The 16,906-nt window shown below is 36.8% G+C and overlaps 1 protein-coding gene across 2 annotated transcripts in view; it reads right to left on the bottom strand.

Annotated features, from left to right (window-relative positions):
• The window catches only part of LOC102238151 (brain-specific angiogenesis inhibitor 1-associated protein 2-like protein 1), a 32,480-nt gene extending 15,785 nt beyond the window's left edge, over positions 1-16,695 (bottom strand). For both annotated transcript variants that reach the window (XR_002754085.1, XM_014472403.2), the window contains exons 1-6: positions 16,350-16,695; positions 13,220-13,295; positions 13,002-13,088; positions 5,868-5,929; positions 3,996-4,067; positions 1,579-1,713 (exon numbers count right to left, since the gene is read on the bottom strand). Coding sequence is in view for 1 of the 2 variants with exons in the window: in XM_014472403.2 (XP_014327889.1) it covers positions 1,579-1,713; positions 3,996-4,067; positions 5,868-5,929; positions 13,002-13,088; positions 13,220-13,295; positions 16,350-16,400 (483 nt within the window). In the remaining variant the exon portion in view is untranslated. The remainder of the gene's footprint in view (positions 1-1,578; positions 1,714-3,995; positions 4,068-5,867; positions 5,930-13,001; positions 13,089-13,219; positions 13,296-16,349) is intronic.
• Between the last annotated feature and the right edge of the window lie 211 nt (positions 16,696-16,906).

Genomic DNA, 16,906 nt, shown 5'->3' with positions numbered 1-16,906 from the left:
TGATTTACTTCATGTGTATTACTTCAGTAAATATAGCAAATAATGTATAAGAAAAACAAACTCCCTAAAAAGAAAAACTCTCTCCGAAGTTTCTGTGACAGATTGCAGTACCCGTCTCGATCAGTTAAACTTCTTCTTTCAGATTTTTGATGTTTTTTTTCTCCCTCTTTACTTTTCTAGTCCCCTGTGTCTAGTGTCTGTTCACTTTGAAGACTTTTTAATGTCATGTGAATCATCCAGTAAAGTTTTACAGCTCTGATATCCTGTCTTCCTGTCTTCTTGCCCATCGGGGAGTGTCTTGCTGAGTCACCAAAATCCAACAAACTGGCTTTATATCGAACAGGTGAAAACAGCAGCGAGGAAAACTGACTCATGTCCCGGTGGGGAGGTGAAAACAAACACAGAAAGATACTTAAGGGAGGAGATGAAAGAAAACAGGATGAGGGAAGAAGAATAGGTAAACAGAACAATGTACATAAATGTCAAAGTAGTAATTAAAAGGCAAGAGGCGGAGACTTCCTCATATTTTCCTCTTATTTTCTAATTTAAAAAATTATTAAATGAAAGAAATAGGTAAAGGCTGCTACTCTTGATTTGAAATATATATTCAAAAATCTAAAATAATTAATTACTTAAACTATTTCTTAAATATTCACAACTCCTGCGGCCTAAATGGCATTTAGCACGTTGTGGGTCTTGAAACAGGCAGGTGAACTATGCTCATCGAATACACAAAACCCTTTAAGTACACAAAAAATTACATTCACAAAAAGCCAGGCAAACAGGCTGCTTGATAAGGTCAATGGAAAGCAGGTTATGTAGGATTTTGACGCTGCCCTGCCGTCGGGGAACCGGCTTTGAAATGAAACTTCTCATTCGGCAGAGCCACTGAGAGGGTGTAGCAGCACCGTGTTAAAGCAACCTGCAATAATGATTTAACATGCCACAGGGAATGACTACAATGAGGTAAAACACTAACAGTAATAATGATACAACCACTAAATCTTCTTTCCCCAAACTGGATCTTATGCGTCATCATTCTGGGGACAAAACACAAACTAATCTGTTTTGTACTACATGCAAGTAGTAAATAAATATTTTTAAGTTAGTATGTCAATACTAGTATTATTGTATGTAGTTCCAATTAGGAGGTACAAATAATAAATAAAAAATGTCTACAATTATTCTATTCTTGATTTATTTTTATCTTTTCTTAGGTGTGCACAAATACAAGCTCATGATCACCAGAGAAGCAAATGAATTGGTTTGTTGCCTTTAGCCAAGCCCATGCAGCTACCTGAATACATAAAGCATATGGAAAGAAAATTAGGCAGACAAAAAATAGTTCAATAGTAAACAGTGACATTTTCATGCCTGACTGCACAGATCCAACACCATACACACTACTGTTAGTCCAGCTCTGACAGTGTGCAGCTCAGATTTCAAAGTTTGCTGAGCAGAGACTGCCTTAAGGTAATCTCTGTATGTTGACATAAATATGAACATAACTCTGTGTATGGGGGCTTTAAAGACACATCATGTGTCAAATGACTGTGGGAGTTTTTGTGACCATCTCACCTCGCTTTCCTTGCTTTCGTATTTGTTGGCGTTCTTGCCTTGGCTCTTCCTCCTCAGCTTTTTCAGGTCCGCCTGGGACTTCTCCAGAGAATCCTGCTTCATCTTGTGCTCCATCTGGTACCTTTTGAAAGTGGCCTAAACCAGAGAAATGACTCATGTAAATGCTGGAACAGGAAACTAGTGATATTTGTCACAAAAAAAAAACAAAACATTTTGCTTCTAAATAGGTATGGGCCAGTCTTAACCCTATAAAGTCAAAACTTTAAGAGCTCTAAAGTAGCATGTTGTTCCATTCATATACTTAATATTACATTGAATGAAATGAAGAGATTGTGACATTTTCTGGTCTCTTTCCCCACATGTTGCTTTGAGCTTTCAGTCTCCTTTACCTGAGTGAACTAGAGTTCCTGAAAGATTCTGCAATTCTAGCAAGTTAAACATTTGAGCTAGATTTGTGTAACAAAGATTTCTCTTTGTGCCACTATCACTTCAAAGATATCCATTAAGGTTTAAAGGGTAGATCTTCAAAGGTGATCCACACTCCTTCACATTCCCCAACTCAAACGAAAATGGCGTTAATGATTTGTGCTCCGTTTGTTCAGCAAAACGTTTTACTTGTGCCACCATAATTTAGAATATATTAAACACATTAAAATTTCTCCATGATCTCCATGAGTGGCTAAAACCTTTGGGTTTTAATCTTTTAAAACCCTTCAAAATTCTGGTTGTACAAAGAAAAACCTTTGCGGCACAAATCAGAACAAATCATATTTTTGTTTAAGTCGATTAAAGGTAAGGAAATTGATTCTTCTGTAATGATCTGCTTTTAAATTGTATTAGTATCTTTAAAATCAGAGCAACACAAAGCGTTGCTCTATAAATCAACTCAAACCTACATAGTAATAATGGGATAATGGCAAATCCCCAAATGTTTTCTTCGTGTTGAAACAGGAGCTGAATTCTGTTATCCACAAAATCTCCACAACTGTTGCTTCTTTAAAGTAGCACCGTTTTTATTTGCAACAAGCTACTAGCATACCTACTGGGAGAATAATTCACCTGCTGGAAGCTTGCTACTGAGTCGACTAACCCATATAGTTAATTAAATTAGCATCCTCCTTGTTAACCTCCCAATGTCAGACTATATTCTCCCAGGCTTACTTCCAGGTAAACAAGATTAAGTGTCACAAAGCATTACAGTTTGACTTTGTTATACACACTGCATATAGTGACCAACTTCCAGTCCAAATTTGTTTCCCAGTTTATAAGTGTTCAGTATTGCAGTTATATTTCATTTTTTTCCAAAAACTTGCTTTTATTTAGCCAAACATTGGCCCCAGTATTAAGGTAGACCTGAATATTAAAAACTCCAGATGTCAAAATCACTAAAATGTAGCTTCAAACCTTTCTTATGGTTCAAATAACTTCTTAGAAAGTCCAGGATTTTCTCTATTTGTATAAGATTTTTAATAGGGTCCCCTCCCCCACCTGTTCTTGCAAGTAAGTTAAGATCAGCAGATAAATATCTAAGCCAGGACGATGGGTTGAGAGAAAAGTTTGAAGCTAACAACAATAGCTAGCATGTCTGCTAATAAACAAACCACTACAGCCTAACCCTAGGTAACATGAAACCCCCAATGTCACACAAGAACTAGTCAAGACTACCTTCCAAGTAAAAATATCAAATATTACAAAACAATGTATTCATTTTTTGGCAGATTTCTGATTTTTACCAAACATTTGGTTGGTTTCAAAAAGTCTCTTTCTATGGTTTTAAAAAGTCACAATTTTAACACAGTGCTTCCCCAAACTTTTTTTTAACAGACTATAAGAGCTAGCGTGACTGTCGCGAGAATAAACAGTTTACTGCACCTCTGCTGTCAAGCAAAATAACCTGACTAATTAACCAGGTCACACCAGTTTATTGATTTCATTTCTCTTCGCTTTCAGTGAGGTTTCCAGCTTTTATTTTCAACAAAACATTGGCATTTTGATGCCGTGTTAATGTTTGCTCCTTGTTCTTATTAACTGGCTTCAAATATGTTAGACAGACAGGACTTGTTTTGCTGCTGGATAAATGGAATCTCATTTGTCCTTTGTGTCTGAGATAACCCACTTTGAATTAATTATCCTCCCTGCAGTCATAATTATAGCTAGGAATTGCTGCATGTGATCAGATTATGGTGGCGACTAAAACCCTCGCATCATTTATTAATCCTCTTTAGCTGCTCATCCTGTCCTTGATCTCCATTATCAGAAATTTGAAATCCCCCCCATTGCATTATATTTGTCTATCCTCCATTTTGTCACTATGCAAATCACAATAATATACTTCCACATAAAAGTGTGTAAGGTTGCAAGAAGGAATGAAGCTGCATCCACGTTATGACTTGCACATATACACAGAAACTACTTACTGTCATGTATTTGACATCCATGTCAGTCTTTCTCTCCAGCTCTGTTATTATCTCCCTGTGGAACCTCTTAAACTTCAGGTGAAGAGGAGGGGGGACAAAAAAAGAAAGAGGATCATTAAGCTGACAGAAGTGTGAAGGACTGACTTTTCAACTTTGCTGTCAACAACAACAACAACAGAAAGTGCAGTCAATCTCAGAAAAAAATGGAAAGTGATCATTATGGAGTGGATTGGTTAGTGTCTGTGGGGGTGAGAGCCAAGTCCAAGGTTGTGCTTATGAATGAGTCAGAAACAAAGCGTGGGAATGCCCATAGTCCTCCATCACATCCTCCCCTTCTCTGCAGCTCTCATTTATCTGCAGGTGTCAATGTTTTCATCGAGGCCTTGTTGCGATGCAGCGACAGCTCCCAGGGAAACATTATCATATGCATAACATGCAGCATCAAAGCACCAAGAAGGTTTTCTCCAAGTTAAACTGAGGCTTTAACTCGCAAGCTGGAGATTATTAAGAAGAAAAACCACCCACAGTTTCTGCTGGTAACACCGTCTCAGAGGACTGCATCACATCTTTTCTGCCCTGAAGTTCATTTTTAATGAGATACACTCAAACTGGTGCAGTTTATTTCTTAAAGAATAAACTGTCACGTGACAACGCAAGAAAACAGGATGGTCTCACTAATTAATATTTCCACAGATCTTTAGTATTATTAACATCACCATCAATGCACAGCTATATAGCGTCACATTTTTACGTTTAAATTTTCCTGATGGTCTTCCCGTATGGTGACACAGTCAGGAGACATTACCGGCTAAAGTCTGATGTAACATTACTTTGACAGAAAACAATTAGAAGCAGCAATATGTACGAAACTCATGTGTCTACATTACAGTCTTGGCTAGCTACATGTAAAAAAACCCCAAACATGTTAGGCTGAAAACTTGAGGACTTCTGTAATGGAAAATCTTGATAGACAGTTGAAGAATCTAAATACAAGATACTTTAAACCTTTTTTTTCTTTTGGTAATTTGACTCATATGAACACAGGTTCACATAAAGAAATATATATATTTTTGATATAGTCAGAATGTTTTGTTACTGTAACTCAATTTATTGAGTGAAGATATATAAAGACGGCATTTATTATAATTTTAATGATTATAGCTTACAGATAATAAAAACATAATTCAGTCTCAAAAGATTTTTTTTTCTTACAGCACTCATCCCCATTATTTTGTATCGCATAACATTTCTGTACAATTCTTTTATTAGAAAGCACAGAAAGTATTCAGATGGATGAATGATAAATGCATAATTACAAAGACAAAGAATAGTTGCGAAGGGATGTTGAATGAATATGGAGCCTTGAATGAATATGTATGTTACTAGGTCCAAGCAAGCTGAATTACAATGACAAACTTACGGAAAAACACCAGGGGGTGAATCAGCCATGACACATTCGGATATGTCAGTGGGAAGCAGGGCATGTGCAGATGCAAGTTTAATGAATCTCAAAGCAACAGCTACAGCTGATGTTTTTCCAGAGCTTGTTTAGACTTGCCCTTGTACTCAAAGAAAAAAAAAAAAAAAACAGCTCTCCTCGTCGCTAAATCACTTTACATTTCAGCTGCCCGTGCGGCTACTGTACATGTAGGTGGGGAAGGAGGCGAGGTGATTTCTATTTATGGGTGTAGAAGAAAGAACTACCGGTTGAAGGCGTCAGAAACAGCATGTAGCTGTGGAAATATACCGAGCAACAGGTTTACAGAGCGAGTGTGTCTGACAAAATGCATTAGGATTAGGTAACACAATCACGGAGTGATCAAACAGCAGCTATTTAAACGGGCAATCTGTAGAAACATCTGTGGAACTTACATTTTCCTCCATCTCAAGCTGAGCCTTCCTGTGCACCTCGGAGATTTCTACCAGCACTGCACCTGCCAGACGAAAATAAATACACATGTTAATGTCAGAAGACTCACCTTTCCTGCTTGCTGTTTTTATTCAGTCCTTCCTGCTTTACAACCTAAAACTTCTTTAATCTCACTGTACAATGATAACAATGTACAGAATGTACCGTAATGCACCATAGTAAAATTAGTAACTTGTAGTTGCAAAAAAATCTTATACCAATGAGCCCAAAGGTGTAAGGGCTCATTATGTTTGACATCAAAGGAAAGGGATATTTGCGCCTCAACCAGAAAAAGTCAACCACCTGCTGGTAATCCAAAACAGCTTTAATTAAAAAAGCACCAGCAAATTATCTCCTATTGTTGTTGTAAGTAATTCAAACCAACTAAATTAGGATTATGAGAAGAATAAATTTGAACACACCAAGTTCCTAATTTGAAAATGCAATGATTACACAATAGTCAAGTATTAAATCATCATTGTGATTTTTATGAGTCAGTAGTGATTTTTATCCCCGTTGTAAATTAATTGAATAACATATTTTGAGTAAAAATAAATAAATAGAAAAATGAGACATTTAACTTGTTAAATAGAGAACAAACAGCTTTCTGACTAAATAACATTCAAAATACAAACTGAATGAACAGACTGACAATGATCTAAACCTTGCAACTGTTTACAAAAAGTAATGTCACTTAAATTTTACAGTCTAAAAAATAATCATGTTTAAAATGTAAAACCATTATATATTTGCTGACTTTACACTTTAACAGTTTCTTTTATGGTGCTTTTTGTGAGAGAGGACCTGGACAACTTTAAACAATGAACACCTTGAATAGTTCAAGGCAGCCTTCCTGCTGACTTGCATCTGTTTTAATGATGCAGTCAGGCTGCTTTGGTCCTTTTTAATATGCCCAACAGATTTAGAAAGTCTTTATCCAAGAGTCATGAGTTTAGCTGTTTTTGCACAGCAAGGGATTGCAGAGGCCTCTGTAGTTTGTTGGAAAAAATAGAATAGAATACAATAGAAACAGCTTTTACTGTTCCACAAAAGCAAAATTCAAGTGTAACAGCAGCAGCACATATAATAAAGGTTTAATGTGACTCTGATGAGAAAACAATGAAACAGTGCTGAAGCTGTAATTTCTGATTTACAGTGAACAAAATGACCATTTCTCTATTTTTGGAAATCTAGAAACATGTATTTCACTTTTACAATCCATTCCAAATTTCTTTAAAAAAAAAAACCTAGACTAGATTATAGTAGATTAAATCTAAGTGATTATACCTGCACTTCAATGCCTAGTTTGACTTCTAAGATTAACCTAGTTGATACATCTTCTGTCATGTTTACAACCTGCAGGCAAAATAACTAAAAAGCCAAAAAAGAGGGTCAAACATCAATGTGTTGGAAAAAAAACAACTACTTTTATATAATTTAATATGTTATGGAGTCTGGAATTTCACACTTTTTTTGGAAAAAAATAAATTAAATTGTAGAATTTTCAAAAATGAACAGAACATTTTTCTCACTGTATACTTCAGCTACAGTACATAGATGTAAACATGGTGCAATACCTGGGTAGATATTTTTTAAAAGCCTTTGAGAAAGAGACTGAGAGGTCTAAGAAGAAATAAATTATTTTAATTGTGTAGAAAATGACAGAAAACCCAGAAACAAATGCACAATCCTCGACAGCCATTGTATTTGCTGCCAGGTGAATAGATCACCATGAGCTGTACATGCATCAGTATGTAAACAGTGCACTTCCTTTAGATGTCAAACCACACCTACCTCTCTCCACCCTCCCTTATGGTGGGACTGGCTGTTAGAGTTCACTCTGGTAGAAAAAGTACGATTTTAAAAGGACAGGAGCTGACAGGAATGCAAAGGCTGTGTTGAGATATTAGGGGAGTAAAGTGTAAGAAAGGGAACAAAAAGAGTGTTAAAGCAATGTATGTAGTGAGAATGAAAATTGTTAGGAAATGAGATGAGACAAATGTTAGAAAAGAACAGGAAAAGTCAAGTCTACATGACAGATTCTCATGGATTAAAAGCAAAACCAGCAATAAATCACTGCTAAAGTCTGAATACACATGACATTAAAATTATCCAAAAAATGTGAGCAGGTGCGATTTTGAGTCAAATACCAGACAAACGGATTTTTATGCACAGCACAAGAGTCTGTTGTCCAAGTGATGGGCCGTAAATCTAAGCATTGATTTGTCATTAGAGATTTAAAATTACTCACAGCATAGAAATATGTCCTGGTTTCAGCAACGTCAATGCCACTAACAGTCTCATTCCAGAGGGCGCCACTCATTTGTTTACTGTTGTCACGATCGGCACCAAACGTTGCCCGGAAACAGGTGTGCTCAAATCAGCGAGTTTGTGAGGGCGACAAGTGTGTCATGATGACAAGGCGCCAAAAGCAACCCACCACCATTAGCTAACAAAAATATCGGAAAATACAGAGAGCGACATAACCACACGGCTCAGACAGGTTTCCTGAAGGCTTGTTTACTCAGGCTGTAAAAACAGGGTTTGACTTTGTGGAGCAGTTTGATAAAAATCTAGTTTCTCATGAATGAAGTGAACTAGTTGTTTGTTCAATAGAATAAAAATTCCAAAATATGTCACAAAGTAATAATTCTTCCTCTCAGAAAGGAAATCTTTCCGTTTGAGATCATCGTTTTTAGCTAAACCAACAAGGCTCCATTTTTAAATACTGATAAAAATGACTACAAGATAAATGTAAATTTAGTCTTTAGTTTCTGCTTCCATGGGGAACATGTGAAGACACAAGGAAACAAGTAATTCAAGTAAGACAGATGTGTCTAGATAATCCTAATTCAGGAAACTGATGCAAGAAAACTCTGTTCACGTCTACAACGTAGCAACTGGAAAGTTTAAAACAAGACAAGGAGGACAGCAAGGAAGAATGTCCATCCATCCATCCATGTTTTGTATGTATGGATGATGAAACAGAAAATCTGAATCTGTGGTCCCGTTTCACTTCCAGACGCAAAATCATAACACAAAAATAAAAAAAGGAAACATTCATTCATAACTTTGGGAAATCTTAAGCAGGGCTCTCCATTTTCAGTCACTGAACTGCAACTTTTTCCTACTTTAGCCATTGACATTATGCTACTGTAATGTAGGATTAGTCTCATGCTTTAGACACACCTTTACCAAGGGTACCAATATGTGCAAACAGCACTGTAGATGAAAATCCAGGTAACACTCTAAAAGGTAAAAACAACAATAACAAGTATCCTTGGTTATAAATAAACTCCCTCCTTTCTTTCACCTGATTTTGATGACATTTGGCCAGTAGAATGCAAAAAGGGAAACTATTCTTCTACTGTTTTTGGCTGTAGACAAAATAATCCTCGCATCAGTGAGAGTCAGGTGACACGCCATGCAAACATATTAGGATTATGTAAAAATGCATCAGGTACTATTTATACATTGGGCATCGTGTGTTTTTACTGACTGAGAATCTTATGACACTTTTTGTCACAACTAGATAGAACTACAAACTGATGTAATAAGGTAAAACTGTGAGCTGAAAACTAATTAAAAAAAATAAATAAATAAAAAAAACTCAAGTGAAGCAGAAAGTCGGTCTAGGTTTAATTTCAAAATTATTCAAACATTTTGATAGAAAGCTGTTAGAGCTGCAGCAGGATGAAGGATTTGCTTGTAAACCTTGCAGTACAACTGACCAGCAGTGTAGATAATGTTAGCTTTGCATGGATAACAAGAACACAGCATTTAACTAAAGAAAAATCAGTAATTTTGTAAAAACTGTGAGAGATTAAAAAGCTTAATCATTTCATTGTGGCCAAATGTTTGGTTTAAACTTAGAATTGGGTTTTGACAGAAGTAGTTAGCCTTCAAAGAGCACAAGGTATTCGGTTGAATTGAAAGACAGTCCAATTCATTTGTAACTAAATATAAAACAACCCAACATCTACTGAATTTTGTAAGTGATGAACAGTTGAAAACTGAGTTGGTTTCCAAAGAACTACAACCAAATCCCAATTAATTTCTACATGAACCTAAACAACTTTCTGCTGCCCCATGAGAGGTCAGATGACTATGTAAATGTTGGGTGTGACAAGAATCGGGGGTAGACTAATTGTAAGGAAGAAGGTAGCAGGATAAGGTGCAGAGGTCCTACAATTTCTTTCAAGAGTGTCTGGTTTCTGGTGATGTGTCAGTGGAGCTCGGGTTTCTGACAGGGCAGCTGCTCTACATCCATGAGCAAGTTCCTAATGACAATGCAGACACTCTCTTATTTACATACATTCCTGCTGTTAGGAGTCTGCAGACGTCACATCCACATCACAATTGCTGATTGCTGACTGGTTCTACAGTCAGCAATCATTAGATGACATACAACTCTGTGTTTATTCACCACCTTCCTAAATAATCCCAAAATAATGACAGACAGAAATGATCCATTATGGCAGAACAGTATAACTCTCTTTGTGGTCCTGGAGTTTTCCCACACATAAAACATGACTTTAACCCTTCAAAATATTATTAGTAAGCCGACCGTGTGTTGATAATGCATATGGTAATTTTTAAAATCTAAAACATAAAAAGGTAAAGCTGCATATCTGAACATCTCATTACTAAATAAAACCTGCTTGTATTTATTTATGGATAATGAGCAGTTTATGTTCCTTCAATCACAAACAATCACTATTCAAGGCATTAAAGAGAAATAATTTCAGCAGCTCTCAATAGCAACCTCTAAATTAATATATGCATACAATTCTAGTGTAAATCCACTAGAAGGATTTACACTAAAGCTGAGAAGTAAGGCACACAGACGCTTGCACTTTCTGAGCAATGACTAACTGAAGAAAACAGCTCGCCGGTAACCCTCCACCATCTTAGACTGCAGCTGTCACTGCAATTCGTTTTCAACATTAAGCCAAGTTTGGTGGAGTGACACATTAACCAATTCTAAAAATACTGGAGGCAAAAACTGGTGAGAAGTTGCAGACAATTCAAATAAAAATTCAACAGCTGACGCCAATAGATGCATCAATACACAGGTAGTTTTCAATAAACATCCAAATATAAAACCACATAAACCATCTTTAAACCAGTGTTAAAATGCTAGCAACTACAACCAACCACTTTTGATATCAATATTTTAACCATTTGTGTTTTAATTACCTGTTTTTGGATTCATATTATCTTTTTTGTGCTAAATTAATAAATGTTTCTGTTCTTCCCAAGACAGAATCTGGCAAATGCAAGAAATTATAACCATGCGGTAGCATAAATACAGCTAGCAAGAACTGCAACTATCCAGAAAAAAAGTAGTCTACAAACCAAGTAGCAGTATAAAGACCTTTTTTCTAACTATGCCAGGAAACAGCACAGCAACAGGTGGCTCTTCCCAATGTGCTGCAGAATTTAATTAGCAGTTTAGTTCTAAAACCACAGGAGACAGGAGAGGCATACAGTGGCTAAATCAAAGTGTGTCACTAGTGACAGTGAGTTAGGATCCCAGCCGTGTCTGGCTGCATATTAGCCAGTGGGAAGGTGAAGCTTGGGAATTTGACCAGGAACAAACTGAAGACTAAACAAACTCTGTTTACTTATAAACCTTTCACATTCAGTCATAAACTTAAATATTAAGCATCACTCATTCTGTGCTTTCACTGTAGTGCAGCTTCGCTTCTGTTGGACTCATGTGTGTCCAAGCTTTTAACTAATACTATTCCTACTACACTCTTTTACTATAGGAAACTCTGTAAAATCTAACACACACAAGACCTGAAATATACAATAAATAAAGGAAAATACTTTAAATATTTGCCAGAAATGTTCAAAGCAAGAGTTTCAAAACACTATGACAACTTTTTACTCACAAAAGCACAATTTTATGAATAATATGGTGCCTATAAAGTGGAACACATTTAAACACATATTCAGTATGAACACCTTGAACACAAATTTTCCTCTGCATACACTCAGAAGCCTGACTTTAATTAACCAAAAGGCTCCACATGTGGTGTGTGTGTGTGCCATGTCTCCAACATTGTGCGTTCGCTGCTTAGGTTTGCTTCTGCAACCTAAGCAAAGAAGCTAATGGAGGATGGGAGACGCTTTACTCCCCAACAATCAAAGAGGTCTGTGAGCAGCATCTTGCAAACAGAATGACTCTGCACAATTACCATGGCATGGAACTTTCTCATACATTTTTAACACCAGGCAGACATAAGCATCTATGGATTTATTTTCTTCTCAATTGCAAACTTAAAAATTTTCTTCTTGTTTTTGGTTTTGTCAATATGGCCGCCTGATGCAAAATCCAGAGTATCCAGAAAGTTGTTGGTGAAAACACAGGCAAATCAGAAACCACAAAGGCCACATCTCTTCCCACTCCACAAATGTGCAAATTTGGACAAGGGAGTACCTAACATTGACAATGAAAGAAAGCCATATTCTCTGGTGAGGAGAAAAAAAAATAAAAAATTGACTTTTTTTCTTTAGCCTTCCAGCATTTCATATATGACAAGAAGATCCCACTGAAGAAGTTTTAGGCACAGTGCAGGAGCTTTTATCTTAATGAAGTAACTAAGTCTGGTTTGTGTAGAGTTGTCAAAATGCAACTGGACATGTGGAGATGTTGCGGCAGGCAGACTACAGGTGCCCATCTGTGCAGTGATCACTGGGTATTTCAACAAGAAAATGCTCCAGTTAATCATTGAAAATGTTTTGTTTTCGAAGGCAAAGGAGATTAACATAAAGTGTAAGTTCAAGGCTATCCATCTAGTCACTTTCACAATTTGAAGCACTGTTGCAACAAATCCACTGGAAACACTTCCATCACGCATGTCTCCTTTTTTGAGGCTATGGTTTTAAACTTTTCATCATCCCTCTTTTTGACAACACAAAAATTCAAAAACAAATTTTGCCTGTTAAGGATTTTAAAGATCCTTAAAAGAACTGTAATAAAACAGCGAGTCAGAGATAGATGGAGATAGACAGCGATGTAGAGAAAGATCTTCACTGTGAAAAGATTTTCCCTGTTAATCCCAGAGGAGAGCACCATAGAAACTTACCCAACTCTTTGGAGACAGGAGATCCAGCAGCATTCTCTCCAATCTTAGACAGTGCATCAAAATACATCTTTCCTGCCATGGACATAGCTGGGGAAATGACAAAAATGTTTGTGGTTGAAGGCCACAGAAAGGATGTAGATGTATTGCATTTTCTTAAATCAAATCCCCAATAGCTTATCAGTGTACCTGAAAATGCAGTAAAGAAAACAGCAACTCACCATGAACAGACTTCTCATAGCTCTTTCCTAGGTTCACCAGGTTCCTAAGGCCTGGGTTGAACTGCTCCATCACATTCTGGAAGAAGACAGTGACCATAAGAGAGAAAATGTCATTAAACATGAGCAACAGGAGGTGGAAGTTAAGAAGATCATACAAAATGGGTGTTTAAATGCAGATCCCGGTTTTTATTTGGCAAGGCAGTTAAATATCTTGCATCTTGCAATTTTATTTTGGTCCAGACGCAGCAAAGTAATCATGTCTGGATCATCAATAGGAGGAATTCTACAATCATGTAGGACTAACTGGATGCAATATTTGGTAGGTTATTATATTTGAAAAGCAAATGAAACATAACAACAATGTATTTGTCCTGTTTAAATGACATTCCTTGCTCTCAATGCCAAAAATAGATCAGTACAATCATTGGCGAGATGCTATATCTCAATGAGTGGTGGGGGCGTTTTAACGAAGGGAAACGAGTAAAGAGCCAGGAGGACACTATGGGTCAATCGTAATTATTATCACCAACACACTATTCATCACAATTAGCTATTTTCTTGATGGTGTGCAGCCCAAATTTATGTACTTGTGTGTGGATGAATCAATGTACTGTTCTATGAATGGATGGATGTTAAATAGATTCACACACTACTAGTAAACAGTATCCCATATCACCCAAGTATTTTGTGTTAAAATAGTAATTTGAAATTTATTTCAGTTCAATTCACCTCTATAGCACCAAATAAATATTATCTTAAGGCACCTACCTTAAATGAAATGATAGTTTAGCTGTAAACCCATGTCTACAAATGATCAAACCTCAGTTAAGCGCAGCAAGTCACCCACTGCAATCAATGTTTTATGAGTCATGTAATAGTCACCCAATTCGGATTCACGCCTTAAAGTCAGGAAATGACATTTAAGATAAAGATGCATCACTCAGATTATGAAAAATGTGAGGGAATATACAAGCCACAATATAATTCATGAGCTCGATACAATTGTGCTTTTACATTTCTAACATCAATTAATTGAAAGATAAGCTGTTACTCTGAGAAATGTTGACATGTTGTGAAATGTGTGGACCTTCAATTGATTTCACAGCAAAACCATATAATTTCAATATCTGTTATGAGCACTTTGTTACCATTAACTGTGAACAAGAGGTGATGGCTGCTGAGGAGCTTGCTGTATAATCTTACCACACAAAACACACAGGCACCTAAATTATTAAACCTGGAGTCTTTCCCCTGTATTTCACCACTTCAATGAGCTGCGGGGGCTGTCCTAACAAGAGGCCAGGCAAATAAAAGCTGTTCAAAAGGACTAAAGTCTTATAAGAAAAGCCTTGAGTCTGCTTTTTCCCCCCTCACTCCAGCTCTTTATAGTCCTTCACTTGGCTACCTGTGGAGAGACGCATGCAGAGTGCAAGAACTGGCAACTGTTATGTTTTTTTTTTTTTTATGCCAATCTGGTACCTTTTATATTTTTATTATTATTATTATTATTATAAAGCCTTTTAAAAATAAAAACATGGATACAGTAATAATCTTTAAAGAAAATATATTTAAGAGGAATTTTATGTGAAAACCTCAAGCTTAATGGTTGCACTGCTAATCCCCAGTCAACATGTGTATGTGGGTTTTGCTCACAGTATGGGACCCAGTTGTGCTGACAAAATGCATAGTGGCAAAAACAGTTGGCCACTTTACGTAGCTCTTTTCTCAACCTAATATTGAGGAAATCTGCTTAAATTAAGCAACACATTTAGGCCTCATTTGTACACTAGCATTACCAGAGAAGGGTCATTTAACATTTCTACCTTTGGAGCCCAGAGACGGGTCGACTGACCTGAAGGATTTTAGCTAGCATCCTATAAGCAGGTGTGAACAGGCGCTTTTGTACCATTTTTTTGTGCCATTACTGGCCTTATTTACAGTAATGTAAATAAGGCCTGAGGGTCTTTTGACCCTCTTTCGGGACTTCAGGGGGGAGGTCGAAAACCCTGGTAATGCTAGTGTTCTGTGTCAAACTTCCAATCCCAATTAATTAAAACAATAAATGAAAAGTTTGTTTATTTCAATAATTTAATTCTCAAATGAGATATGGATTTGTTAGACAATTATTTTTTGATGACTTCTGTAGCCCATGGTCTATATATACTTCTGTGTGTGGTGGCTGGTAAAGCATTTACCCCAACTACAGCACACACCTCAGGAAACTCCCCTAACATCTTGTATGGGCTTTGCTGTATAATCCTATAGCTTACTCAACTTTTTTTCTGCCACACTTTTTCCTTTCACTAAATTTTCCATTAAGGTGTTAGGATGCATCACAACCTGTTCAGCTCTTTTGTGTTGGTCATTATCTGCTGAGCGAACTTATTTATTTATTTATTTTTTGGTATCATCTAACATTACACTTTGCTGAATATCTAAGTTTTTGTAATAGCGTTACACTCTAAACTGGGTTTGTGTATGTGTTGCATTTTTGAAGAAACCAATTTACCTGTATTTCAAACTAAATTTTTTCTTAGGATAACTTGTGTTTTCAATTACACGCCAATTTATTTAGATGAGTCCACACAAACAAGTTATATATAGATCCAAAATGAATCAATTGTCAGAGCCACATGTAGGCTGAGATAAGGATGATACTTAAAAAGTAACTCTTTTCTAAGAAAACAATAGAATCGGGGTGGAGCTAGTTCCTCAAAACCAGTGATTCAACTCTCCAAAAACCAGCTTTCTGTACTCAGGCAAAACCTGTTGGAAAACTCTTTGGAAGCGTTTAAATACTGTAAGTTAAAAAAAAAAATGCAGAGCTAAACAGGCTGCTAAGGGAGCTAAGAAGATTTGAAAATGTACAAAATGCTACTAAACAGTCCTTGTAACAGTTTATCTTAATCTATACAAGTTCCCATGTTACAGTGGGAGAAAAAAATAACCTCTTTCCATGTCAAATTTATTAAATGTTGCTTTTAAAATGAGCAATACGCTTTTAATTAGTCAACACCTGTTCAGCTTTGCTGTGCTCCACGTCTGTTTAAGTATGGAGGAATTTCCTCCCCCGTGGTCGCACCTGTTGTCTTCCCAGCTTCCCATCTAAACCAGCAGCCAAAACACCTACCTTGTATGTACTTTCGGCGAGCTTGTTCGCCTCATCCACCTTGTTCGACATCTTTATCCTCCTCTCGACGCCCGGATAAACGTAAAAAGCAGAGGTTTTCCTCGAATTTATTTCTCAGACGCTACACCAACTCGAGCCAAAAAAAAAGGAAAGAAGGAATCCCAGGGGGGAGAGAAGTGACCAAAGCCTACGGATGTATAAAACCCCTCATAGCCCACAGGAAACGCCGGACGCACACATGGCGACAAAAAATAAGACAAAACCCGTCTTCAGTGGAAGAAAGTGCAATTTTTCTGTCGTTACCACTGCTGCTCGGTACTAAAAGGCTGAGCTGTCAAACTTGTTGTAGGTGGTTAGTTCACAGAAGGGGAGGAGACCTGTGGAGGGAGGTATTATTAGCCTATTTTAACCCTTAACTGTTTTTGTAAGAATCTTATGAAACTTCATAATGATTATTTATTGCCAAAGAGTCAATTAACATTTTAACTTTTAACTGGAAAATGCTTCTTAATTTTATAATAAACCCACGTCACTTTAAAATTTCGGGTGAAGGTTGG

The sequence above is a fragment of the Xiphophorus maculatus genome, chromosome 16 (assembly GCF_002775205.1).
Source record: "Xiphophorus maculatus strain JP 163 A chromosome 16, X_maculatus-5.0-male, whole genome shotgun sequence".
NCBI classification, from domain to species: domain Eukaryota; kingdom Metazoa; phylum Chordata; class Actinopteri; order Cyprinodontiformes; family Poeciliidae; genus Xiphophorus; species Xiphophorus maculatus.
Note: the sequence above shows the minus strand (reverse complement) of the source record. Positions and strands in the feature narration are given on the sequence as shown.